Source organism: Xiphias gladius, chromosome 7, assembly GCF_016859285.1.
Source record: "Xiphias gladius isolate SHS-SW01 ecotype Sanya breed wild chromosome 7, ASM1685928v1, whole genome shotgun sequence".
Classification (NCBI taxonomy): Eukaryota; Metazoa; Chordata; class Actinopteri; order Istiophoriformes; family Xiphiidae; genus Xiphias; species Xiphias gladius.
Genome location: NC_053406.1, coordinates 2,604,130 through 2,629,737, shown reverse-complemented (window position 1 = coordinate 2,629,737; position 25,608 = coordinate 2,604,130). Strand labels below are relative to the sequence as shown.

Below are 25,608 nucleotides of genomic sequence, written 5' to 3'. Positions count from 1 at the left end.
TGCTAATCCCCTTCCTTCCATCCCAACAGGAGATCCTATCTGCCTGCTGGTCGTCCGAGGCAGACGACAGGCCAACGTTCACCCAGCTGGCAGGCATGCTGGAGAGGCTTCCCAAGCTGAACCGCAGGCTGTCTCATCCCGGACACTTCTGGAAGCCGACTGAGTATGTATCCTAGAAAGAATGTGCATTCATGATCCAGGGGGAACCAGCCTCCAACAGCATTCACAGCAATGTTAGAAAAGGGTGTCTGCATCATTTTGTTTAGTCGGTAAATATAGTATCAGAATCGACATTTTCTTCTCATGAAAGTATAAAACTGAAATCATGAAGGCAGGCAATCAGTCGAATGGAACTGTTGTAAATAGGATTTTATAAATAAATGTGAATATTATGAAGCTGTCCTGCTTAGTATCAACTAATATAAAAGATCTTCTCTAATTTGACGGCTGTTTTGTATTTTGGGGAAAAATCTAGTAAGATTCAAATTTGGTTATACCTAAGATGGCATTTTAGTTGCTGCTCTCTCTACATTTCCTTTATCTTTTTTTCCAGAGACTTTAATAGTGATTCTCACAGTCTGAAGTGACATTCTCTCTTGTGTTTCCGAGATTCACTTCTCCTTCTTTCTCCTCTTTGTCATTTCCTCTCCTGTGGGTGCCGACTGATCCACCTCTGACTGCTCCTGTCGTGCCTGATCTCCACGGTCTCACTTGGATCCTACATTTTCTCCTCCTTCTATGCCTCTGTTCCCCTGTCTGTTTATGCACTCACTTGTTTTCCGACCCTCCTGATTTCTGTCTCTTCACTCCCTGCTTCTCCTGGTGAAGGTCGTGGGATCATCATCACTGTCTGAGAGATCACTGCCATCAGGGCCTACATGCACACTGTCCATACATGTACAAATACAGCAGCTGACAGCCAAAGGTGCCCTTTAAAACGGAAACTTCATTTGAAATTGATTCTTTATATTGGATTGAGGAAATACTGATACCATTATTTCATATTTTCTTGTCTACTAGATACCAAATTATACCAATTTTTACAAGAAACATTTCTTGTTATACCAACATATAATTTTATATATCATAAAGTGACATATCTTGTTATAACAGCATACTTACTTATTTGATTAAAACAAGAAACTCTTCTTTTCAAATAACAAGAAAATTTTGTGATGTAGTGATAGTGAAGTTATATGTTGTTATTACAAGAAGACTTGTATATATAGACTGAATAATTTGGTATCAAGTCATAATGAGAAAATATGTCATAATAACATGAAACATGTCTTGTAATATGAAAATGTTCTCGTAAAAACAAGGACATTTTCTTGTTACAACAGAAAAGAAAGTTGCAAAAAATCTTGTCATGTTGGCAACATCCCGCTGCCATAAAGAACAGGCACCCCACCTCTGAAATGTTTCCAGTGGACATTGAAACTGTGACAGAGCTGTGACTGAGCCAGAGCGCAGCTGGATGCTGTGTATATTCTGTGTTAGTAAACCAGAACCCATCTAAATACTGACTATAATGCTTCTGAAAACAAAAAATAATAATAATAGTAATACCTGACATCCTGGTCAGATATCGGTCAAAGCCTAGTCAGCAAATGAGACAATGACATTAGCATTACGATGTCTGCTATTGAAAGAAGATATCCTTTACCATTGTCTCCATTTTCAGTTGTTACATTTCAGGGTGCTCATTAACTGGTGTGCCAACTGGTTCCTCCCACTTTCTGACCACTAACTGTTGAAGCTTCTCAGTTGAATATAAATCCTTATATCTGTCTGTCTGTCAGTGGACAGAGTGCCTTAACCCTGTTTGAGTCATCCTCATAGCTCGAAGGCTGTTGGTTTCGGATGTTACTGCTACGTTTACTCCTAATTATTGGAGAGGTAAAATAACATTTATTTCAAGGTTGCCAACACAACGTTTACATCTAAAGGGTTGGTTCACCAAATTTGCAAAACTGCATTATATTTTCATTCATCTTTAGTGCTGTCTCTCCATGCAGATTTGTTAAATTATTCCAGGTTTTGAGATTTCTGCCTTTAATCCAACACAGTGGGGTTGAATTGATTTTGTTCACAGCACTGAAATTTGATAGAAAATGAAAAAGGCACTTCTCTTTGCAGAAACAGTATCCGTGTTAGTTTGGATCATCCACAAAACACTTTGTGGTCAGTTTTAATTGAAACTTGTTCCTATTAAATTGGTTGACAAGAAAGTAACACTACTGGCTTGGCTCAAGGAATGGTAATGTTATGTGGCTGGTCATTCCACCACTTTGGTCAGTATTAAAATATCTCAACTACTGGATGGATTGCCGTGAAGTTTTGCTCAGACATTCATGGTCCCCAGATGTTGAATTGGAATGACTTTGATAATCCTCTGACTTTTCATCAAATGCCATCATTTAGTCAAAAATTCAGTTTCGCCAATACTCTGGTTTTGTGACCAAATTCGTACAAAACTGACATTCCCATCATCCTCAACTTTACTTTATGTTTAGTGCTAATCAGCAAATGTTAGCATGCTAACACACTTAACTAAGATGATGAACCTACTTGCTCACATTATATTGAGCATGTTGTCATACCCATGTTAGCACTTAGCTTAAGCACCACAGAGCTGCTAGCATGGCTGTAGACTTTGTACACTGTAATGTTCAGTGTGGTGAGCACCATAAATCAAAAAGATGCCATCCACCTCAGTTTTATTGTGGTAAATCTCAGAAACAGCTATCTCCAAATCTAGGCAAATAACAACCAATATCTACATGGAGAGATACAACAAAAGGTAATGAGAAAATTTGTAATGTTGTAATTTAAATAAACTGAACTTCTGAAAAGTGTACGTCACAGAAATAAGAATAAACAATACTTTAATGTTTTTTGATTGCCAAGGTATAAGATAAGATAATCCACATTATCTGTATCTTGGGGCAGCTTTGGCTTAGCGTTGCTGTAACAAATAGATACAACTGTCAAAACACCCTGTTTCAATCGATTAGACATCATTAATGGATCAAAAAAAGGAAAACCAATGAGTGATACCTCCCACACTTTATGAGAGCTACAAGTGACCTGTCTACTTATTCAGTCTTACGTTGACTCCTGGCAGGAGAACAGTGAACTGGAGGACAATACTGAAAATAACGGTTGTATTAAAGTATGAAGACATTTGTGATGTTGCCACAGGTCTGTTTCCTGTGTGAACTTTAGTAGTTGTCATTTTAGCAAACAGTGTGTGGCTTCTCTATGTGTGGAGTACAATATACACTCACTGAATAAGTCTGAACCTTATGGGCTAAACCCAATCAAACATGATCAAACAATGACCTTATGCATATATGTATATAAAGTGTTGGAGATTGTATTTAATATACAGTGCTCATGTTTGTACAAGTTTTCATTTTAATTGGTACTTCATTCATATTTATGTGTAGATTTTAGACACTGTGTAAACTGTTGTTGGTTGATTGGTGTTTTTTTTTTTTTTCATTTCTTTTTTGAGGGTGGGGTGGGTTAATCTGTAGTATTTTTGTATAGGATTTGTTGATACTTTTGAAGCTTCTGGTCTGGACAACTGTAGACATTAAAGCTGATCTCGAAAGACTGAGTCTATTCCTTTTTGTAATAGAACCGAAAGTGTAATAGAAATAGAAAGTGTTATCGACCTAAACTAAACGAGCAGTCCATGTGGATACAATATTATAATATACAATATACAGTACCTATACAAGGACGTTCTAAAAACCACTTACATCAAAGCCAGTCTTATGGACTGCCTTGAGGACATCAAGTGTTGGATGGCACAAAATTTCCTGCAGTTGAATGAAAGCAAGGCCGAAGTTATCCTGTTGGGCTCCTCTGACTCTATCAAATCGATTACCAGCAGCCTAGGCAACCTGTCCACCCTTGTTAAACCCTATGTTAAAAAAACCTGGTTTGATACTTGATTCTGCCCTAAAGTTTGACAGCCACGTCAGTGCAGTAGTAAAAGCTAGCTTTTTTCCAGCTTCATACTATTGCCAAATTCAAGACCTTGAGAAAGTCATCCATGCCTTCATTTTCTCTGGTTTAGACTATTGCAATCCCCTGTACACTAGGATTAGTCAGTCATCCCTATCCCATTTACATTACATTTACTTATTTACTCAGCAAAGGCATGGTCACCCCTGAACTTAGATTTAGATTGCAGATTGATTTCAAGGTCCTAATGTTCGTTTTTAAAGCCCTAAATGGGCCGGCCCCCTCATATATCTCTGACCTTTTAATCCCTTATTTCACCTCCAGGACCTTCAGGTCGTCTGACTTGGGGTGACCATGCCTTCTCTGTTGCAGGCCCTAGACTGTGGAACAGCCCCCCCCATCAGACCTGCCCCCTCAAATGATTCCTTCAAGTCCAGGCTCAAAATGCTCTTTTATTCTTTATTTGGATCCACTTGATGTGGTTTTTTTCTATGCCTTTGACTATGTTTGTCGATTTATGCTGTGTGTTATGTGGTTGTTTTGTTTTTAGTCTTTTAGTCTTTCTGACTTTATTGCCTGGGTACCTATTGTTTTTATTCTGTACAGCATTTCGGTCAACTTGCATTGTTTTTAAATGTACTCTATAAATAAATGTGTACCTTGACTTGATATTCAAGACCAAAAAGGGAACTGAACAGTTTGCATGTTAAAAAAGATTAGGTAGATGACAGATTTAAGAACAGGAGCTGTGCACTTCTTCATTTAAAACCAGTAAATTAAGGCCTGATCTGAAAATGGTTACGTGTTACTTTTTTCAATTAAAATTAAACCAGACTAAGAGTTCTACAGCCATGCTAGGAGCTCTGTAAGGCTGTACTTGGACACACCCAAACCATGAAAAACAGACCAAAACCAACACAGTACACATAGAGCATGCTACTCCTAGCTTGGCATCTCTTCCCTAAATGTCAGGATTGACTTAAAGACTACATTGATACCATTCTAGTCTGTGAGCTTGCATCTGACCATATTACTGAGCTTTTGAACCCCAATAACCCCGCAATCTCACGGCCACAAAAACACCCCAATTGCCCATCCCCTAATCTAGACTGAGGACCAACAGTGACCGGGCTTTGCAATTCAGGCACCAAAGTTCTGGAATGACTTGCTTGAAGAAATATACTGGATACAAATGTAATGCACTGTAGTCAATTCATTATCATATTTCACGTCTTTTAAGGCTCATTTATGGACTTACTTTTATAAATGAATTGGCCAGGATTGTCCCAGTGATTTACTGTGAATTGTTTTGTTTTGTACTTCTTTTATTCTAAATTTCCCTAATTTTTTCCTGTTTAATCCATCCTGTTCATCTTGCTCCTGTTACTGTTTATTACTTGACTTAGTATGTTTGTTTTGATAGTATAATATATAGTATATAGTCTTCTTATAATAAAGCTACATTATCAACACTGTTAGGATTAAAAAACTTAATTGTACAGCAATTAAAAACTTGTATCCTGGGTTTGTATTATTCACTCTGTATAAGTGGGACATGGCTGCTGAAGCACTGGAACAAGTATATACAGAATATACAGTATATCAAACTGGACAACAGTGTGATATTCTGTACAACTGAAGGGGAACAACTGAAGGGGAAACAACAACTGAAGCGGAAATTTAAAAGGAACAGAAAGGTTCCAGGAGTGCTGTGTCCACATACTGTAAGTATTAAAACAGAAATAACTGACAAGGAGATAATGAGGTTTGCTGCGTCATGCCCTTGGGCAAATCCTCCTGTCTCTTGTCATGGAAATGGACACAAATGGGTTAATTTTAATTTTATATTGAATCCTTGCCTTCTACTTTTGACATTCATTGACCAGGTGACGCAAACACTCCACAGTTAGCCACGGTTGATAAGTCTATCTCTTATCAGGAGTCATATTACTGCTTCATGTAAACTTTGGCAAACCCAGTCAGTCAGCTCCTGTGAGGCACATGACTGGTGATTCAGCAACATCTGTGATCAAACAGCTTTATGTTTCATTTTCTGATGGACTGAGAAGCAGTATTACTAGAAACTGGCCTAATGTGAAACAATGCTACAGTGTAAAAAAAAAACAAAAAAAAACAGTCTATTACAAGGAAAAGTCCTGAATTCAAAATTTTATATAAGTGAACTATTATATGCAAAATATATGCAAAAATGTATTTGCAGAAAGTACTTCCAACCCAACCAAACGGTTGTCCATATTAATGGTTTATGATTTGATGACTTACTAAATATCAACATTTCTGTTAGTTAACTTTTAGAAATACTTTACAAAGTATTAGAAAGTTGTACCCAACATTACTTGTTGGGTTAATTTAATATTTAACAATGCATCACATTTTATAAGTCATTATATGCTTGTGCATAGAATCTGCAAAGTAACTAATGAAGTAGAAGGACGAAGTAGTAGTACAAATAACTTCAATTTGAGTAAATGCACTCATGAAAGTTCCTCCATCATGTTCCTCATGGAAGGAACATGTTCCTCCATTTTGTCACGGGGTCATTCCAAGGTTTTCGTGGAAATACAAGCTGGAGGGCTTTTACCCAGTGGTGTGTCAAATATACAGTGAACCCTTCATTTAATTTCTATGAAAATTACCACACAGAGTCTTGAAACTTGTTCGAGTTGGGTAATCTATTACAGGGAACTTATGTGCTTCTGAAATTATTGGTAGAATTGTTGATAATGCAGGCTTTTCATATCCATCTGTACTGTGATGCATCATCTCACAAAGGTAATGTAACTTTGACAACAATAAAATACATGATGTCCACTGTGATGGACTATCTAACTCAAGCAACTGTCAAGTCTATGCAAGTTCATTCTCATCCTGTATTCAAATGAACTGAATTAAGTATCTGAAAGGAAGGAAAGATACACTCAAAAATTAGGATACTAGCCTACACTTTTTTATTTAATTCATGCTACTTTGTCCCCTCATTTTACAGGGAAATACTGTACTTTACAAAAAATTTCTGAAAACATCTATTAGATGTTAGATGCAAAATAAATATTAAATTAATAAGACCACGAACCCGCACCCAGAGTTTCAGTCAGTCACGCCTGAATTTAATTCAGTCAATCAGTGAGCACCATGGCTCATTCACATCGCAGTACTACAGTGCAGCAGTGCCTCATTCAACCCCTGTAGAAACGACCCCATCGTCTGAACAGCAGCTTGTTGCAACCCATGGTTCTTTTTTTTGTCAGGTGACCTCTGGGGACAATAGTAATTATGGCGGAGCAAAGGTAGGAGGAAGATGGATGTGTTGACAAAACGCAGGACTGTCACACCGGAGACTGCTGTTCATTTCCCGACCTCTACCTCCTGAGCAACAGCCGCCCAAACATTGATTCTTTTATCCATAACTGCTCCACGATCTTTTCCTAAAACTGGCCAAGCCGTGACTGTACCACAATAACCGTGTGTTTATTACCGTGACGACGAAGGGCTGGAGTGCCTGCCACAGGTATGCTTCTGCAGGTTGTAATATTGTTACCATGACAATTAAAGTCCAGTAAGCTTGCTGGCAGTACACTCCTACAGGTCATATTGTTGTTTCCATGATGACAAATGCCCAGTTTGGTTATTGGAGGGTTGAAGGACTCAAGGTAAAACCACAATGTTTCGTTGTATCGAATGCTGACAAAGTATTGACACACCTGAGGAAGGACACCTATGTAGCCTATCACCAAATCAACAGCTCAGTGAATATTTTACTTTATGTGTATATTCGAGGCAGAGAGAGGGAGAGGCAATGCAGGACTACCAACCGAGCAAAGTAGATATCAGCTCCAGGGCCCCAGATCTCCAAGGGCCCTGAAAGTTCCAGACTTACTGTGTGCCAAATAGTTTGTGCTAATTTAATTGAACATTTGATTGGGAATATGGACCATAGTTGGTGCTTTACCATGTTTCAAGTTCCAAGGCCATGTAGTCTTTAAAGTATCTTAGTTTTTACTCATGTTCCACTAAATTAAATCCGACTTTCTGGTGAAAACCTGTTGAACTTAGAAGTCCAGGAGGCAGGGGAAACGTTGAAAAGGAAGAACATCCTTTTTTCTCTCCATAACATGCTACTACACTCTGTCACACAGTATCAAATGGTCAAAAGCTTAAAAACCTTTGGGGGTTGGGGGTTTATGGGGGCCCGCCAGTTCATTTTTTCCCCAGGGCAGCCCAGCGGGTTAATCCATCCATTGGAAGAGGTGCAAGTTCATATAATGTCAACAAATTGTTCGTTACATCTCCATTCCCCAAAATGACAGCTATACGGTTAAGGGTAAGTAATGAATATAATGTCACTGACAATTCACAGTTAGTTTAGAAAGAAACTCGTCGCTCAGCTCAGATATATTCCAACATTATAGTTCCTGCACTGCATCCTGCAGTTTACCACCGCAGTCTTTGTGGTGTCTAGCTCCTGCTGAATATGTCCTAGCTCTTACTGTAACCCAGTGCGCACACACCTGTCTGTATATGAACAGGTTTTGTAAAAACAGCAAAGCACTAGGTATACCACTGTATTTTCAATATCAACCCTCGTTGATATCTTGCATTTTCGATGTTCTGTGCCGATCGCACGAGCTCAGACCAGTATTAGGCATCCAGGGTCAACTCACCTGAACAGTGTTCTCTATGAGGCCATGTGTCTGTCTACGAAAAACAGGCCTGTTTAAAACCCACCAGCCCCTGCAGGGAATACAGATTATATGGTGTATCGTTACTGTAATGAAGCCAAACACAGTAACTTAAGGAGAAACTGTGAGAAGGGTTTTTTTCTCAGCAAGATGGGGCAGCTCTGTCTACAGCAGGCCATCGTGTGTGACTGCTGGGGAGGGGAGGGGAGGCACACAGAAGCAGGCTGACAGGGCAGTCAACCCACGACGGTGTCTAGAACAGCAGCATGTGTTACCGAGAAACCACCGTGTAGCTACAGGGGAGGCCGCACGCCGTCTCTAAGCTCTGTTGCCCGCGTCACAACGACCAAAACCACTGGGCAGACCGAGACAAACCGAAAGAAACACCTTCGAGGCTTGAGACTAGACCAGAAACGCAACACATGACTTACGTTTCCGTTACTGCTGAATCGGTTTTGGTGGCGGTATCTTCAGACTAACACCACCCACCGTGTGGAAATCGAAACCTATCAGTAGAATAAAGGCGTAACTTATAAAGGACTCAAACTCTCAATAAGGGCTCAGAGAGACTTCCTGCAACCCAGCAAAACTTCCATTTCGGACGATGGCGTTCAGTCAGCAGTCCCCTTTCTACAACCCAGTAAGTCATCCGGACTCCTGTCTCTTTTCAAGCCTTTGTCTTCCTGGAGACCGAGGTGTCGGTCGTGGGCTGGTGAGGTTCGTCCCGTTACTTAGGGTTGGCTGCAGTGAGAGTGCCGCCGGACAAGGTGTGTGTGGGGGGGGGGTCTGACACGTCTCCCTCCCCGAGCAGCAGAATGATACAGAGGACACGGGGGACATTTGAATGACCGGTCTAAGGCGCGAGGCAAGTCCACCGATGAAGACCTGAAGATTCTGCGTCCTGGATCTCAGGGTCGACTGTCAGAAATGCTCTTCCGGTGATGCGGGAAAGGGCAGGGGCTTTGACGCGAGACGCTGAGAAGCGGAGCCACTCGAAAGTATACGGAACAACGGGAGGTACCAACACGTAGAAAAATACAACTAAAAAACAACTCCAATAATAAAAAGTCCAATGAAAAATGACAAGTCTCGGCAACCAGGTTCCATTAGATGGCATCCGTGTCTAAGAACGGGGAGTGTCCTTCCTCTGGGCAGCAGCGGACTCATCGTTTTCCTCCCTGTCTTGGCTCCAGTGTCCTGATGTCCGAAACAAGCCTCCGATAATTGCCGTCACTACTCCTATTATTTCGCTTCTGTATTTTCGATTCTCAATTGTATCAGCAACTTCCAGTACTCTGGCAGCTTGTACCTGAACCTCTGCTCTCTGGAGTTCGGCTTCTCTGCTCCCGCTCATCGAACAGAGTAGACCCGGCCTTACCTTAAACCAGGTCTTTTCCCCTCACGTTGTTGAATCCAAGGCCCATCATTTTCCACCCGACAGACGTCGAGACGTTCCCTTGACGGACACGGACACAAGGAGGCCTCCGAGTGCCCTGTTGCGCGACAGTCTGTCCCGGACCAGACCGAGCTGCCGCCTAAAATGACTGTAGCCTAACGGTCCCAGCGTCCTCCTCCGGGCCAGTCTATCTGTGTTATCCATCTGTAACCGACCTTCGGTAACTCAGGAACACCATTTGTTTCCAGTGCTCTCTGTATATAGTGACTTTCTGAGGTAAACATTACTACTGCTGCTCCTGAAATTGTAGCTATGTTTAAAATGCATAGTAGTTGTAATCCTGTGACAGGCACAGCCCCGATGACACGAATAAAACAAAATGACTTCTATGTAATGATGTACACACTGTCGTTGTGTTTCCTTGTCCTAATGACAGTTAAGCCCACGAATGAGGTTTTTGCGCTGACTTTGGATCCTCGTGTGTTTCACTGTTCATTGACACTGAGTGTAATGTGCGAGAGGCCACGCCCACAGCGCTGACCTAGCCACGCCCACCCCGACTCCCCGGTCCTGAGTGTCACCAGTTCCCGTCTGGTCACCAGCCAGGCCACCGCCTGGCTCCACCATTGTGCTTAAACCAGCCGCCCACTCATACACCAGAGTACTTTTAGAACACATTGTTACTCAGGATTTTGAGCAGAGCTCCTCACTCAGCCCGCCCCTTCTGTGCCTGCTGTAGTACTCTGGTGGTTCTCCTTGGGTGGCTTGATCACATGTGGGGTCGTGGCCACTGTCCCCCGGCTCCAACGCTGTCCCGCTATCTTGGCGTGTTCTCCTCTCTGCTGCTTCAAGTTCATCTAACGTTTCTGTTGACTTGATCCTCACTCCCAGCTACTCCAACTGGCCCATCAACTCCTCATCTTGTACAGGGATTGGCTAAAGACACTGTCTGTCACAGATCTACATGAACTTAAAGCTGTAGCATAAATTGGTTTTTATTCACAATCTGTAAAACCTCAGTTCCTACCATGCTCCATTCCATCCTTCAGGAAACTTTTTCCAATCTAACCAACATCTAGTTAAATAACAGTTAAGTCCTGTCCTTTCTAGAATATCCCCTTCACTGGATCAATCCATGGCGGTCTGCAAGAGGGGAAGATAATCACCATCACTGGACGAGTCCTGCCTTTAGCCGACAGGTCAGACTGCTGCTTTCATCATCATTTCAGCTTTTTTTCTCTTTGTTTCTCAGCTGTAGTCAAAATATTTGGTACTATTAGTATAAAATGTAACATTTCACAAAATAATGAGAAACAAAAATATATCATTGTTTTTTTCAATTTATTTCCTGAAATGTTGTGTTTTTGGTTTTCTTGACTTGATAAAATTATCCCCTTTACACATTCTTTACTATAGACTTGGTCTCACTCTTACTATTATTATCGGTTCCCCGTGTATTACAGTACGCAGATAATTTCAGAGTTATAGATTTATATGAAGACATATTAAAGGCATCCTATTTAGTTTTCTTGTAAACTAAATTATTGGTGAATAACTCTAAGTGTTTCTCACCAAAACACATTGTGTGTATCCTTGAGGCCTAACCAACACGTTGCATGCATTTGCCTCCCTCTAAAAGCTTTTGCAAGACAATCTAAACTCATTTTCTCGCTTGTTCTGGAGCTTTCAACTGTATCATATGGACTTCATCAGCATTAGGTGTTTGCTTAGTTGAATGGGTATGTTAACATACATGTACTTTTGCATATACATGTGCTTACGTTATGTAGCCCATTACATATAAAAATAACGGTTCCACTCATCAAAACATTGCTCCATAGCACGATTAGTGGTCAAAAACTCCACAGGCTACCTGAAAATCATTTGTTATCATTCATTATTCGGCTTTTTTTTTTTTAATTGTTGTTAAATTGTTATTTTTAAATTGTTTCCCATAGCTTGCAAGGTAAAAATTTCAATATCAACTTCTCAAGGCAGAAAAGTTATTTAGCCACATTTTGGCACATTTTTTCCACACAATTCTTATAGCAAATCAGTCAGTTTCTTGTACATCATTAAATGACTTATGACATGATTAAATGATTGACTTCTGTTTTTCCTCCAGGTTCTGTGTGAATTTGCAGTGTGGTTCCAGGACCAATGCAGACATTGCCCTCCATATCAACCCGCGGTATGACAGTCTCCCTATATATGTGGTTACCAACACATGCCACTCTGGCAGCTGGGGCAAAGAAGAGAGGAAGTATGAATCTCCGTTCCCTGCTGGCTCTCCCTTCAGCCTGCTCATCACAGTCACCCGTGATTTCTTCCAGGTCTGTGGGGCCAAAATTGCTGACAATCTGAAAATGATCTACTCAGGTGTTCACAATTCTAGAAATTTAATTCGAGTTACTAAATCTTCAAATACTGTTTCTTTTTGGAATTATATTTCTATGTCTTCTGTGAGTGCACCACAGGTCATTTTGAGGTTTTCTTTTCTTTTAACTGCACATACAGTAAATTTTGTTTTGTACACAAATTATTATCATGCAAAGAATAATTAAATCCATCCATCCATTTTCTGCCGCTTATCCGGTGTCGGGTCACGGCGGTAGTAGTCTAAGCAAGGTATTCCAGATGTCCCTTTCCCAGGCAATGTTTTCCAACTACTCCTGGAGGCATTCCCAGGCCAAATGTAATGTATAATCTCCAGTTTGTTCTGGGTCTACCCTGTGGTCTCCTACCAGTTGGACATGCCCAGAAAAAAACATCAAAGGCAGGTGCATCCTTACCAGATGCCCGAACCACCTCAACTGGCTCCTTTTGATGTGAAGGAGCAGCAACTCCATAAGGTCATGGTCTGATGAAGCCAACAGAACCAAATCATCGGCGAAGAGCAGAGAAGCACTTCTAAAGTCCCCAAACCAGACACTCTCCTCTCCCCAGCTGTGCCTTGAAATCCTGTCCATGAACATCACAAACAAAATCTATGACAAGGAGCAACCCTGAAGTAGCCCGAAATTACTGGAAATGTGTTCGAACTCCTGCTAAGAATAGGAACACAGCTCTCACTCTGTCTTTCCCCAGTACCCTGAAACTCCCCAAGGAACACCCCAATCATCTTCAAGTCCACAAAACACATTCAGACTGGATGGGCAAACTCCCATAACCCCTTCAGTAACCTTGCTAGGGTGAAGAGCTAGTCCGCTGTTTCATAACCATGACAAAACCTGCATTGCTCCCCCTCTATCCAAGGTTTGATAAATCGGATCCTCCTTTCTAGCACCCTGGCATAAGCTTGACTCGGGAGGCTGAGCAATATGATGCCCTGATAAACTGAGCACAGCATTTTGAAAATTGGAACCACCAACCTTGTCTGCCATTCCACAGGTAGTGTCCCCAACCTTCATGCAACACTGAAGAGAAGTGTCAACCAAGATAGCCCAGAAATGCCCACAGCCTTCGGCATCTCAGGGCGAATCACATCCACACCTGGCGCTTGCCACTGAGGAGCTTAGGTGGGTTCAGGAGTTTGTCAAAGTGCTCTTTCCTCTGCCCAACGATATCCCAGTCAGGATCAGCAGTTTTCCTCCCATGTTGAACACAGTCTGGGCCAAGCCCCACTTACCCTTTCCTGTGTCATTTGATGGTTTGCCTGAACTTTCTTGAGGCCAGTGGAAAGTCCCTTTACTCTTCCCACATTTGGGTTTTTTGTGTGTGCGACCACCGGTGCTGCAGTCCATTTGACCTGCTGGTAGCTGTCATTTGCTTCCTGGCATCCCTGACCAAGCCAAGCCCCAAAGATCTCCTTCTTCAGCTTGACAGCTTCCTTTACTGCTGGTGTCCACCAGTGAGTTTTCAGGTTGCCACCACAGGCACCAAAGACATTCTGACAAAAACACTGAGGAGCGGTTTCCACAATGGAGGCTTTTAGCACGGCCCACTCAAATTCCGTGTCCCCAAATTCCCTTACATTCCCAGGGATGGAAGGGAAAATAGGGAAGCCGTCATGGAACTGGATGGAGTAGAATAATTAAGTATGCATTTAAAACACCGTTTTCAGGTTTTTATTTTATAAATATTTCTTGCATGGAAATTATTTTTCTAAAAGATATTATTTATTCTCATGCAAAAATATTTTTCTGTGCTCAGAAATGAGACAAAACTATGATTTATATTTGCTCATTCCAGATAAGTGTAAATGGCTGCCACTTTATGGAGTACAAACATCGTATTCCATTCCACCCGGTGGACACCATCTCAGTAGCAGGGAAAGTAGAAATTTCCTGCATTGCCTTCCAGAACTCTATGGTGAGGATGTTATTAAACTTAATTAACAATGAATTGACAGCATTGTGTTTCATGTACTGTTTGTCAGTGCGCTTATATCTTATATTCCCAAACCTCATAAATAAGTATTACAGAAAGGTGAATGAGATTAAAATTGTTTCCTTATATATTTAATTCTCTGGACCACAGGCATTTCCTGCTCAGCCTGCATTTGCTTCACAAGTAGCCTATCCCGCCTCGGCTGCCTTCCCCTCCTCTTCCCCATTTCCTCCTACGCCTGGATTCCCGGTGCAGCCCGGATTCCCGGTGCAGCCTGGATTCCCGGTGCAGCCTGGATTCCCGGTGCAGCCTGGATTCCCATCTCAGCCACAGTTTCCTCCTGCAATGCCTGTGAGTATCAGGCAGGGTGGGTTTGCAGTTCTACAGACATTTACAGAGCTGCTCTTGGGGCACCAACAACCTTTTTGGTTGAGCTAAAGGGTCAGTTCACACAAATTGCTAAAAAAAACAAACATATTTTCACTTACTTCAAGTAGTATCTAGCTATGTACGTAGGTTTTGGTTTCATTTGTTTTCCTAAGAATTTCTGGAGCTGTCTAACCACCACCCACACATTTCCAGCTGTGAGCCAGTCCTCTATTTCCTTTATGCATTGCATTGTTGGAGAATTGTGTCCATAGACAGCACACTCAAAAATTTACCATATTTAGTGTGGGTACTTTTGCAACATGAACACACTACATACTTAACGTCTGCTTAGATCTTGTGTTTAGTCTGGAGTTTGGACAGTCCAAAACAACATAAAGGCAGGTACACACTACATAGGGCATAATGTTCAGGTTGGAGTGAAAAGCTTGCCATCATAGAGAGGGGCAAGACACAATATCGTTTAAATACATAACAATAACGGTGCACCTTTTCAGATAGTCTCTCCTGGAAATCATTTGTATTGTTGCGCTGAGTTGTTATAAAAAGTGATAGACATACTCACTTCTGCACAGCTGGTAGATCACGGTACGAAGTGGGTGGATATTCTGGATTGTCCATTTTGGACATTACAAAAATGTTTGGGCTTCCAGCGTTGGAAAGGTGTGGGATTTGGGGGTTACTGAAGCTTTTAACCAACTGATAAGCACCTCAAAAGAAGCGTACTCAGTATGCTCTACTATCTGGAGAGGGCATCATACAGCATGTGGTTCCTCCCACAAATATGGGCCCAGGTCTCCAGGTTGCATTTCTGCAGAAGCAAACTCAAATTACAGTGGTTTGTGATAGACATGATTTTCAGAAATAACATAGATGTGGTCAGTACTGACCACCATATGTTAGCTAGAAGATATAGAAAATGATAAAAGGCCCAGGAAGACAAGCACACCTGCCTCAGTATTTGAATGGATAGTAATGATTGAACACAAACTGAGAAACAGGGGGATTTTGGGGGTTGGGAGCTTCCTGAAACAAAGAACTCAAAAGCAGGGCATCGCTCTTACTTTTTTTCTAACAGATCTCAGATTACAGAAAACAACTGCTAATGCCCTGCTCTGAAGCATGGTGCTTTCCCGGCCGCACGCTGTTCAGTGATGTCACAGCAGGGCTATCTGATTAGCTCTTTGAGTGAATGCACAGTAGCAGCAGTTTCATGGGTTTTTGGTCTGTAAATGAATGATACTCTCAGATTGAATGTATTATTAGAGAAGAATGAATTATGAGTATATTTATATAATTAATAATGAATGAATGAATAAATGATTAATTCCTACTCCATCTCTGTACAGACTGTTCCATACAAGAGCATCATCAGTGGTGGACTCAGACCTGGCAGGACCATCACTATCCAGGGGACTGTTCACCCCAATGCCCAAAGGTCAGGGTTAATTATCAGTTGCTGCTGGATTTTACTTTGAGACAAACTAACTCTACACCTCTAGACTGAAGACTGTGTATGTAGAGTAGTTGAGAATATGAGGAATAAAATGAAACCCAGTAAAATATACAGAATACAATACAGATTTATATATACAGTAAAACATAAATACTTGCACTGCTTGAAATTTATTTAACTTTTTAACAGTTTGACCATACATTTAGCCCCAGGCCATATCTTTACCCATAAGCCAATGATGTGCAGCCATATCTGCCATATTTCCAATTCAATTCAATTTTATTCATATAGCGGCAAATCATAACAGAAGTTATCTCAGGGCACTTTTCATATAAAGCAGTTCTAGACCGTACTCTTTATAGACCCATCTTTTTTATAGTAATAATAATCTCTAGTATATGAACATAAACCCACATCCAACTGGTCTCTGTGCTGTTATACTTGCTTTAAAGAACCCCAACAGCTTAATTAAAGTAATTTTTGTGTTAATGACTTTAAACCTACATGAAATATAAATTAGTTTAACAATCTTGTTCTCATCTAATTGCACATTTCAATAGCCGAGCAGTGAAAGCAGACGGCTGTGTAATCCCAGAAACTACTCTTGTATGTTGTTTCACTACTATCAATAAGCCAAGGTGCAGTATTTCTCAGCACCCAGGCTCACAGTTGAAAATATATGTGAAATGTGAAATTTTAAAAGGAGGAGCCACATTTCCCTGAATTTGAGTTGGCGTGAGGGTCCCCCGCTGGGAGAGATCTGTGAATTCCTGCGGAGGAGAGCTAATTTTTCCCTCAGCTGCAGTAGGAATATTGCACATGTGATCCATATTGATACCTGAAAATGTACAGTTAATAGCAGCGTCCTCTACTTTCCCAAAACATCAGCTGACATGATACGCTAAACAGCAAAACCATCATCAAATGAGGTGGCATGAACTGTTGAACCTCCCCTTTGATTGCAACTGCAGTATGCTGAGTTATGAAGTGATCCAATTGCACTACCCACGCTTTAAGTTATTACATAATGGGGGATAAGGATTGTCTGACATGTTGATGGTCTGAATTTTGTCTGCATAAACCTCAGTAGATGCTGGATCTGGTTTATCCTCTTCATGCAGTGCCTGACTTTGTGAATCTCGGTGCATGATCTGTGCCTTTTTCTTTCGTTTTTCTGTGGCAGGTATTGTTCTCTTAACTGGAAATGGCCACCTCTTCCTCACTCTAAAAAAACTGTTGCCAGATTCTCAACTTTTATTTAAGCTTTTTGATAATACACCATAGTTCAAGTTGCTCCCCAGAGAAGGAAACTCTCACACTCCTAAACCATCCGAAAACAACAAATATGGGCCCAACACTGAAACTTTGATTTCCTCAGAGAACCATTGATATAGAGATTATACACTTCAGACTTAATGATATTCTCTAGGCTGTTTAAAGGCCACATTGTGTAGGATTTGAAAATGCTTTACTTTAGCACCACATGCTAGTAGTATCAGTAATGACACTATGGTTTAATTCATTTCAGGTGGAGCTATACAGTATTTCATCACATTGCTGTCTTGGCTGGTATGTGATGAAATCTAACTCCAAATCCCCAATATAATTCAAATCAAATTTAGTACTTCTACTGTTTGTACAGTTTATTACACAATATGTGTCTTGATAGAGTGAGGCAATAGAATAATATATACTACAAGAGGTTACAAATTTGTTAGCTTGTGTTTATCAGAGATGTTGCCATACCCTCTATAATGTGGTAGCTCTCCCTTTAACATCCTTGGGTGTTTCAAGCCATTGTTTGCAGTATTGCAAATCAATAGGCAGGCCTTCTTTATGGCAGTATTGAATTTTTCTATGATTTTGGCATCAATGTTATCAAGTATTTTGTTTTTCTCAGGTATTAAGATTTTTCTCAGGTATTTGTTGCACCAGACATAGCTAAAAAGCTCATTTCCATCTGTAGTCCCTAGGCGGAGGCCACCAGTGATGCACAGGTTGACCAAGTAAAAGATAACATCCAGTTGTGATGAACTTGCAACCATGACAAAACATCAATAAAAGAATCAGAGATAAAGACAGACTACTAAACAGCTAGAAAGTATACTATTAGTAATCAAAACATCATTAAAAACAAACAATTCATCAGTACAAGAATTTTCCAACCAGACACATTGTATTAATGCTGGCCAACAATATAAGTGTATCTTGGCTCAGTCCAAAGGGTTTGCCCTAAACAGAAATTGTGGTTTTGTTATTTTATCCATAAACAGTCTCTCAATTGACTTTCTAGAAAATGTACCATATCAAGTAGAGAAAGATATTGCAATAGAAAACTCCATATACCAGGACAGCAAGACACACTGCAGCAGGCACATTCATATTTACACAACATGTATGTCACACAATTCACAACAATCTGTTTAAAGGGTCACTCAACTGATTTCAAATTACACTTCAATAAAGTTGGGGAATTCACAGGGGACCAAGAAAAGTGGTCAAAATCAAAGCAGCAAAGGTCGAGATATTCTGACTTTTATTCTGTAATCTGGGCCAAGCTTTAAAAACATTGTATCCTCCACTTACTCTGATCCAACTCAGTTTTTTCATTAGACTCTCCCTATCTGGTTAACCCCACATACTTCAAACGGACATCTCCAGTTTGCAATGAACATTTTCTGTTAAAAATGCAGTACGGTCTCAATTCCCAATCACTCTCATGACTCAGATCATTAGGAAAATGTTCCTGGACTTGAAAAAGCTCCTGCACAACCACTGAGGACATTTTACAACTGTTTACATCGGCGAAGTGACTACTAAACTGTTGTGCAGTTCCTATATTAAAGACTAAAATCTAATAAAGTTTTCATGCAGAGGGCTCAGTCTCATGTTGTACTCATGCTTTCCTCTGTGTTTTCTCTCAGGTTCCATGTGAATCTTGGCTATAAATCTGGCATTGCTCTGCATTACAATCCACGTTTCAATGAGAACGCTGTGGTTCGAAACACCAAGCAGAGGGGGCAGTGGAACACTGAGGAGCGGGATGGAGGGATGCCATTCCACCAAAGCCAGCCTTTCACGGTAGGGCTGCCAACACTTCACTGACACACACTGACCAGGTGGAGGTAGAATGTCCCTGATAATAGGCCCACATTTAGTTCAGAAAACAGTTTATACACGTTGTTGTATGTCTATCACTTAAGCTTACTACATCGTTAAACTAGCTCTTAAAAGATCGTTGTGCAGAGATGCAATTTTTTCTTCATATGTGATTACAAAATGCCTTTTTGGTCTTGCAGTTGACCATCTTTTGTGAGCATCACTCCTTCAGGATTGTGGCCAATGGGATGCAGGCACACACCTACAAGTATCGTATCACTCCACTCCAACATATTACAACCCTAGAGATTGACGGTGACATCAGTCTGACCTCTGTGGTGGTGTAGTGATCCAGGACCTTTGGCTGGTGTTGACATCTTACACACAGTCCCCACAATTATTGCATTTTTCATTTAATTCATATTTGATTGCTCCTGGTATTTACTGGGTACGGCATATTCACCTCCTGCATATTCATACTACAACTAAGCATTTCAATTTTTATATTATTATATGTTGTACATTTCCTGAGCACATTGGTTCCTAAAGGATACATTCACTTACAGTTTATAAAGTCAATTTCAATCTCGTTAAATTCATTAGTCCTGGGTTTGTCCACTGTCATACTGTGCGATGTGGGTAAATAGTCACTGAAGTGGAAGGAGACAAGACAAGTTGGGAAAAAGTAGTTACACCAAAGCAGCAAATTACATTATGCAAGCCCATAATTACACCTCAATTCACTGAACATCAGACGGAAAGCAGCTATGAAAGTGAAAATGACCAACAGTGGATTTGTCACTGAGATTTATGAGTTTCTAAAAAATCACACTGCTGTACATTACAATTGCCTCTTAATTGTGTAATAATTAATGCTTTGTGAAACATTGAAATTAAAAATGTTGTATCTCATCCGGTGTTATGGTGTGATGAATTATTAGATAAAAGGTAAGGCAACTACTGTGGATAACTCAATTTTAAACACACTATAAACATTATCTGTTAATACCTTACAATGCTCTATAACTACACTAGAAATAAATATATTTCATTTATTTGTATTTTTTTTCTGTCAACATATGTGGGCAGCAAATTTACTGCAGCCTGTAAGAAAGTAGTTTACTTTTCTACGTAAGATTAATTCTTAACTTATGTGCAATTTTATAATCTTGTTTTGTCATTGGCTAAGTTTATCTTTAGCTCTGGAGGCTGGTTTAAGAGTTTAAGGTTTTGTAAAAACAACAATAAAAGTCTACAGGCGGGACTTTCAGTCTATGCATCACAGGGCTTTGGGCTAAATGCTAAAACATCTTAGTTTAATGTGCTGGCATGTTAACATTGCTAATTAGAACTGAACATAAACTACAGTTGAGGCTGATGGGAACATTATTAGTTTTGGAGATATTTTTTCATAAACCAAAGTATTTCACAAACTGACATTTTGACCTGATGATGGCACTCGAGGAAAGGTTAAGGGGTCAATCAGGTGATTATAATATACCCCAAGGAAAATATGAATTTCAGTATATTAACCTCATGCTGGTGCTACAGGTAAAATCAGGGGATCACCAAAGTCATTCGGATACATTGTCTAAGAACCAAAAATGTGGTCTGTATAAAATCTACACAAAGTAAATCAAAACATTGTCCTGTTGGTGGGGCTGCAGGAAAATTCAGGGGTCTCTAAAGTCATTAGGACTCATCCTCTGGGGACCATGAAAATCTCTACAACATTTCATCTCAATCCATCCAGTAGTTGATGAGATTTTTTAGTCTGGACCAAAGTGGTGGACCAGCTGAAAAACCACCATCCCAGGAGCTAAAGACAGACTGAAGGACTTTGTGAAAACATGTGGTAAGGTTACTGTTGGGATCAATGCACAACTGAGAGTTCCCACTTGTCGTGGAAAACCTAGAAAACCTGGAAACTTTTAGACCACATAGAAAATGAAAGAAATAGTACAAATGTTTTGAAAAACCTGACTGTTCATTTAACTGAGAACAGTCGCGTCAGGTGCTGAGATTTTTCCGATCTCCACAACAGCTGACAGCTGAAATTTGTGCTCTGTTTAGTGACCAGATGAAGTTAGAAGGGTGAGAGTATATGGCTGAAATGCTCTGAATGGCCCACAAAGTTGGGGGCTTTTGAATGCACCCAAAATCACGTCAGGTTGATGAGGACACCCTATTAATTATTTGCCAGTAACAAGCTTTACTGTTAAACACGTTTATTATTAATAAACATGTTTATTAATTATTATAATATTATTATTAACATTAGCCATGTAAACGACAACATATCAATACTGCAAAGTTGGCCAGCTAGCTAACCTTATGTATTTGGTTAGAATGATATGCTTGCTGACTTGTTCTTCCCAATGATTGTATAGAAAGATGGAAACATGACAGCTCCTCAGAGGCGAAGCCAAAACATCTCGGTCACCCCCTAGTGGCTGGCTGCAGTGTAGGTCATAAACCCTGCCCACACAATGTTAATGGATGGGACATGGGGCAAACTAAAAAAAAAACAAAGTACACATAAAATACGTTTTTTCCTAAAGATGGTTGCTGTCATTTTAGGTTCTTATCATGCTGATGTATATTCAACTATGAATTTTTCTTATAAGTTTGTTTTGAATTAGTAATTTGATGTTATAGAAAGGGGGCTGTGACATCAGGATTGACGGTTTTGTGTGTGCTCACGATTGAGTCGGGTGGGGGTATGGGCGGGACCTCGATGCCGCGGCTTGACCTGCAGGTCACTGTTGTGCAGACTCTGGCTCCAAATGACATCACCAGCGTAAGATGGCAGCGCCCATATGTTGGAGCTATTGTTGCAGCCGTGTTCCAGGGCAAGAATATGATAAGTCGATGTTATTAGTATGCAAAAGATCGCAGTCTGATTTGTTGTACACACGGTATATATTATTTCCACTTCCTCTGACAATCAAGGGATAGATCCCGTGGGCTTTTGGCAACCATACCAAGTCATTTTATTGTCCAAAACCTAACCAAACTGAATGAAAGCTGAAAATAATAATGAAGAAAAAATTTAAAATGATACCTTAACTAAGTCAAGAAATAAAACTGGATTTGAACCCCGGTCTCTTAGGTAAAAGTCCTGTGTATGACCCAGTCATCCACCACACCATCCCCTACATATGTACTTTGCCGCTCTTTCTAATACCTCACCTTGTGAAAGATTGCAATACACAGGCGCAAGTAGTGCACCAATGAATGAGCTCCATTCTTAGCATGTTCTCGGTACCGTTTTCTCGGCAGATGACATACCTCATATTTTGGCTTAATTCCCGTACAGTGGGAGTAAGTGGAGATGCCTTCATATACAGCCATTGGTTCTTCCAGCAAATGTGTCAGGTTTAGAACCAAAAAATGAACAAACTAATCTTTTCTACTGATACTTTTCTAGGTTTACAATACTGCCTCCAGGAAAGAAACATATGCTGTACCTCGACGTCTGACATGACATGACCTACTTAGCTTTTATGTGTTACCAAACTAACTGCAAGCCATATAAACTGAAGGATATACAGCCTTAAATACTGTTTCAAGCTCACTCGAGTACTGAATGACAAAGTTTAAGTTGCTCAATCAGTAAGTGACTGATACATGTTTCAGGACTTACTGTAGCGGTATGCTCTCGCTGCTGAGACCATTCAGTACCAAAAACCTCTATAGAACTGTATACTCAACTCCACTTGGCTGCTGCTGATACAAGCTATTGTACGCACTCGCTTCCCTATATCCTTCCTGTATAAGAATGCTGACGAGACCACTCGGGAGCTTCGGGGCTCGCCAGAGTCGTTCATGTGCTGGAGTCACAGCAGTCTCGGTGCTTGTTAGCTTGTTAGTCTGTGGATATTACTCCTGATTCCTGCTGCCTGTGGTATTTGGAGAGACTGGTTGCTGCTGCAAAAAAGTTAAGTTAAATGGCAACAGTGGAAATCTATAAAAGACCATCTACAAAGCATAGGCCAGGAGAATGCATGCAGGTAAAGGTGTAAAAAATGGCTGCTGACCTGGGATTATCATGCTCAAGAGTCTCTAGAGTTGACTCAGAATGGTGTGGAAAACAAAAAACATCCAGCGAGCGGCTGTTCTGCGGACAGAAACACCTTTTTGATGAGAAAGGCCACAGAAGAATGGTCAGACTTGTTGGAGCTGAGAGAAAGGCTATGGTAACTCAGATAACCACTCTTTACAACTGTGGGGAGCAGAAAAGCATCTCAGAATGCACAACACGTCAAACCTTGAGGGGGATGGTCTTACATCACCCAAAGACCACGTTCGGTTCCACTCCTGTCAGCCGAGTACAGAAATCTGAAGCAGAAGTTGTCTCAAACTGGTGTCATGAACATGACAGTGAGTTCAGTGGACTTCAGTGGCCTCCCCAGTCGCCAGATCTGAACCCAATAGAACATCATTGGGATGTGGTAGAACAGGAGATTGTGAATGTGCAGCTGACAAATCTGCAGAAATGATGTGATGTGATCATGTCAACATGGACCAGAATCTCAAAGGAATATTTCCAACATCTTGTGGAATCCATGCAACAAAGAACTGAGGCTGTTTTGAGAGCAAAGGGAGGCCCTACCCAGTGTTAGTATGGTGTTCCTTATAAAGTGCTCGGTAAGTGTATACAGTGCCATTACCATTACATTGTTACAGCATACTTTTCAGTTAGTTGTAGTCAGACATTAGCAAAGAACTGACTACATTTTTGCAACCAACAGAAATGACCTGAAGGCTGCAACAGTTTTCAGCTGGAATATTGAGTAAGTCATCATGATGACACATGACTGAGTGGTTGTTTTTCTGATAAACAGTCTGTGTGTAGAATAGTTTTCTTCTTATAGACTTTGCAAAATTGCTGCTACTTGCAATATTTATATATTTCTGTGTTTAGGGGGAAGAGTGTTCATGTAAGCCACAGGGCTGTACATCAGACAGCATTGTGAGCTTGTACCACAGCTGTCACACCTATCTGTGTCCCAGTTCCGTACCACAGACTAATTCTAAGTTGTGTATTGTGTGCAGTGTGTTCACAGTGGAAAAGTGACAAAACTAAGAAAATTTACAAAAGACAGTCAGCAGACGTAAATGGGGAAATTGATGAGCTGCAGCCACGTTGAATAAGATTTTAACAAATTGCAGGTGATGGTGTTACAGCTCCAGGAAACAAGAAAATAAAAATGAAACAAGAAATCATTGAAAAAACATATTGCTGTCTGCAATCTTTTCCTTTTGGTACCAAATCGTAACGTATGTTGATTTCTTCACCTTGAAGATTTGGACCTTGGACAAAGTATATTTCTCTGGAACACTGATGCATAAACAACAGTCTTCACTGCCACCTAGAGGTATAGCTACAAATATAAAATTCTGTGTTGCATTGACAGTCATAGCGTTCATTTGAACGTCAAAACCCTCCCGTAACATGGGAACACACAGGTTTGGTTCACCATGACGTCTCTCATTCAGTGTCATGGCACTAACAAAGTGCAGAGCTGATGGGCCCTTGTTTCCTTGAAACAAGTTGGCCTTAGGGCCATTTTAAACCCACACTCCTTCACAACTACTTCGTACACAGTGTGAAAGATGTACCTGCATGTAAGGTCAGAGCGATGTTGCCAGCATCACATGAAGTCTGGGTCTGGGAGGGATCAAACACAAAAGGAATGGAGAGAGGTGCAGTGCTGGGGAGAAATGAAACTGGAGGAATGAAAGTGGATAGGGCTCGGTTGTGAGAGCATGGTGAACTAAATATGACCCAATAGATACCGAGTACCTCACAGCCGCCAGGCCAAATCCAAAACCTCCACAGTATGTCTGATGTGGTCATTCTGCTCCTCCAGAGACTACGCTGCTGTACCTTGGACTCTTGATACATTTGGCAGTCTGGGAAACTCTGTTCTCAGGTTAGCTTGGCTTTTTGCAGGGGGGCTTAACTTTCTGCTCTGGATGAGCTGGTGTTCCTGTTTTAACCCTAAGCGTTAACGAAAGGACACCTAGTTCAAACCATTAACCTTACCCCAGTGGAAACAGAAATCTTTAGATACTATGATGATAAATCCAAACTGAGTGTCACATGTGTTAGATCAGAAACAAAACCTTGTTACAGCCAGCACACACATCAACATCAAAGCTGTGAACTGTTACTGACATTAAAATGCTCAGGTAGGCGTTATCCAGCTTAACCGAGAAAAGTTTGTGTAATGACATCAGCAAATGACAATGTGAAA

The 25,608-nt window shown here is 40.7% G+C and overlaps 2 protein-coding genes and 1 long non-coding RNA gene across 7 annotated transcripts in view; 2 read left to right on the top strand and 1 right to left on the bottom strand.

Annotated features, from left to right (window-relative positions):
- Positions 1-5,349, top strand: part of LOC120792328 (kinase suppressor of Ras 1-like) — a 61,202-nt gene extending 55,853 nt beyond the window's left edge. For all 5 annotated transcript variants that reach the window (XM_040131440.1, XM_040131444.1, XM_040131445.1 and 2 more), the window contains 2 exons: positions 30-163; positions 829-5,349. In XM_040131440.1, the coding sequence (XP_039987374.1) occupies positions 30-163; positions 829-916 (222 nt within the window). In that variant the 3' untranslated portion in view covers positions 917-5,349. The remainder of the gene's footprint in view (positions 1-29; positions 164-828) is intronic.
- Positions 76-9,173, bottom strand: LOC120792332. The gene is made up of 3 exons (XR_005707789.1): positions 9,110-9,173; positions 773-930; positions 76-172 (listed from the first exon to the last, which is right to left on the bottom strand). It is a non-coding gene; the product is annotated as an uncharacterized LOC120792332 (long non-coding RNA).
- LOC120792331 (galectin-9-like) lies at positions 8,923-20,251 on the top strand. Its single transcript, XM_040131450.1, has 8 exons — positions 8,923-9,318; positions 11,185-11,273; positions 12,200-12,407; positions 14,266-14,385; positions 14,554-14,754; positions 16,140-16,228; positions 19,171-19,327; positions 19,546-20,251. Exons 1-8 carry the CDS (start codon positions 9,283-9,285, stop codon positions 19,690-19,692), a joined length of 1,047 nt encoding a protein of 348 aa, XP_039987384.1. The 5' UTR covers positions 8,923-9,282; the 3' UTR covers positions 19,693-20,251.
- Positions 20,252-25,608: the final 5,357 nt, after the last annotated feature.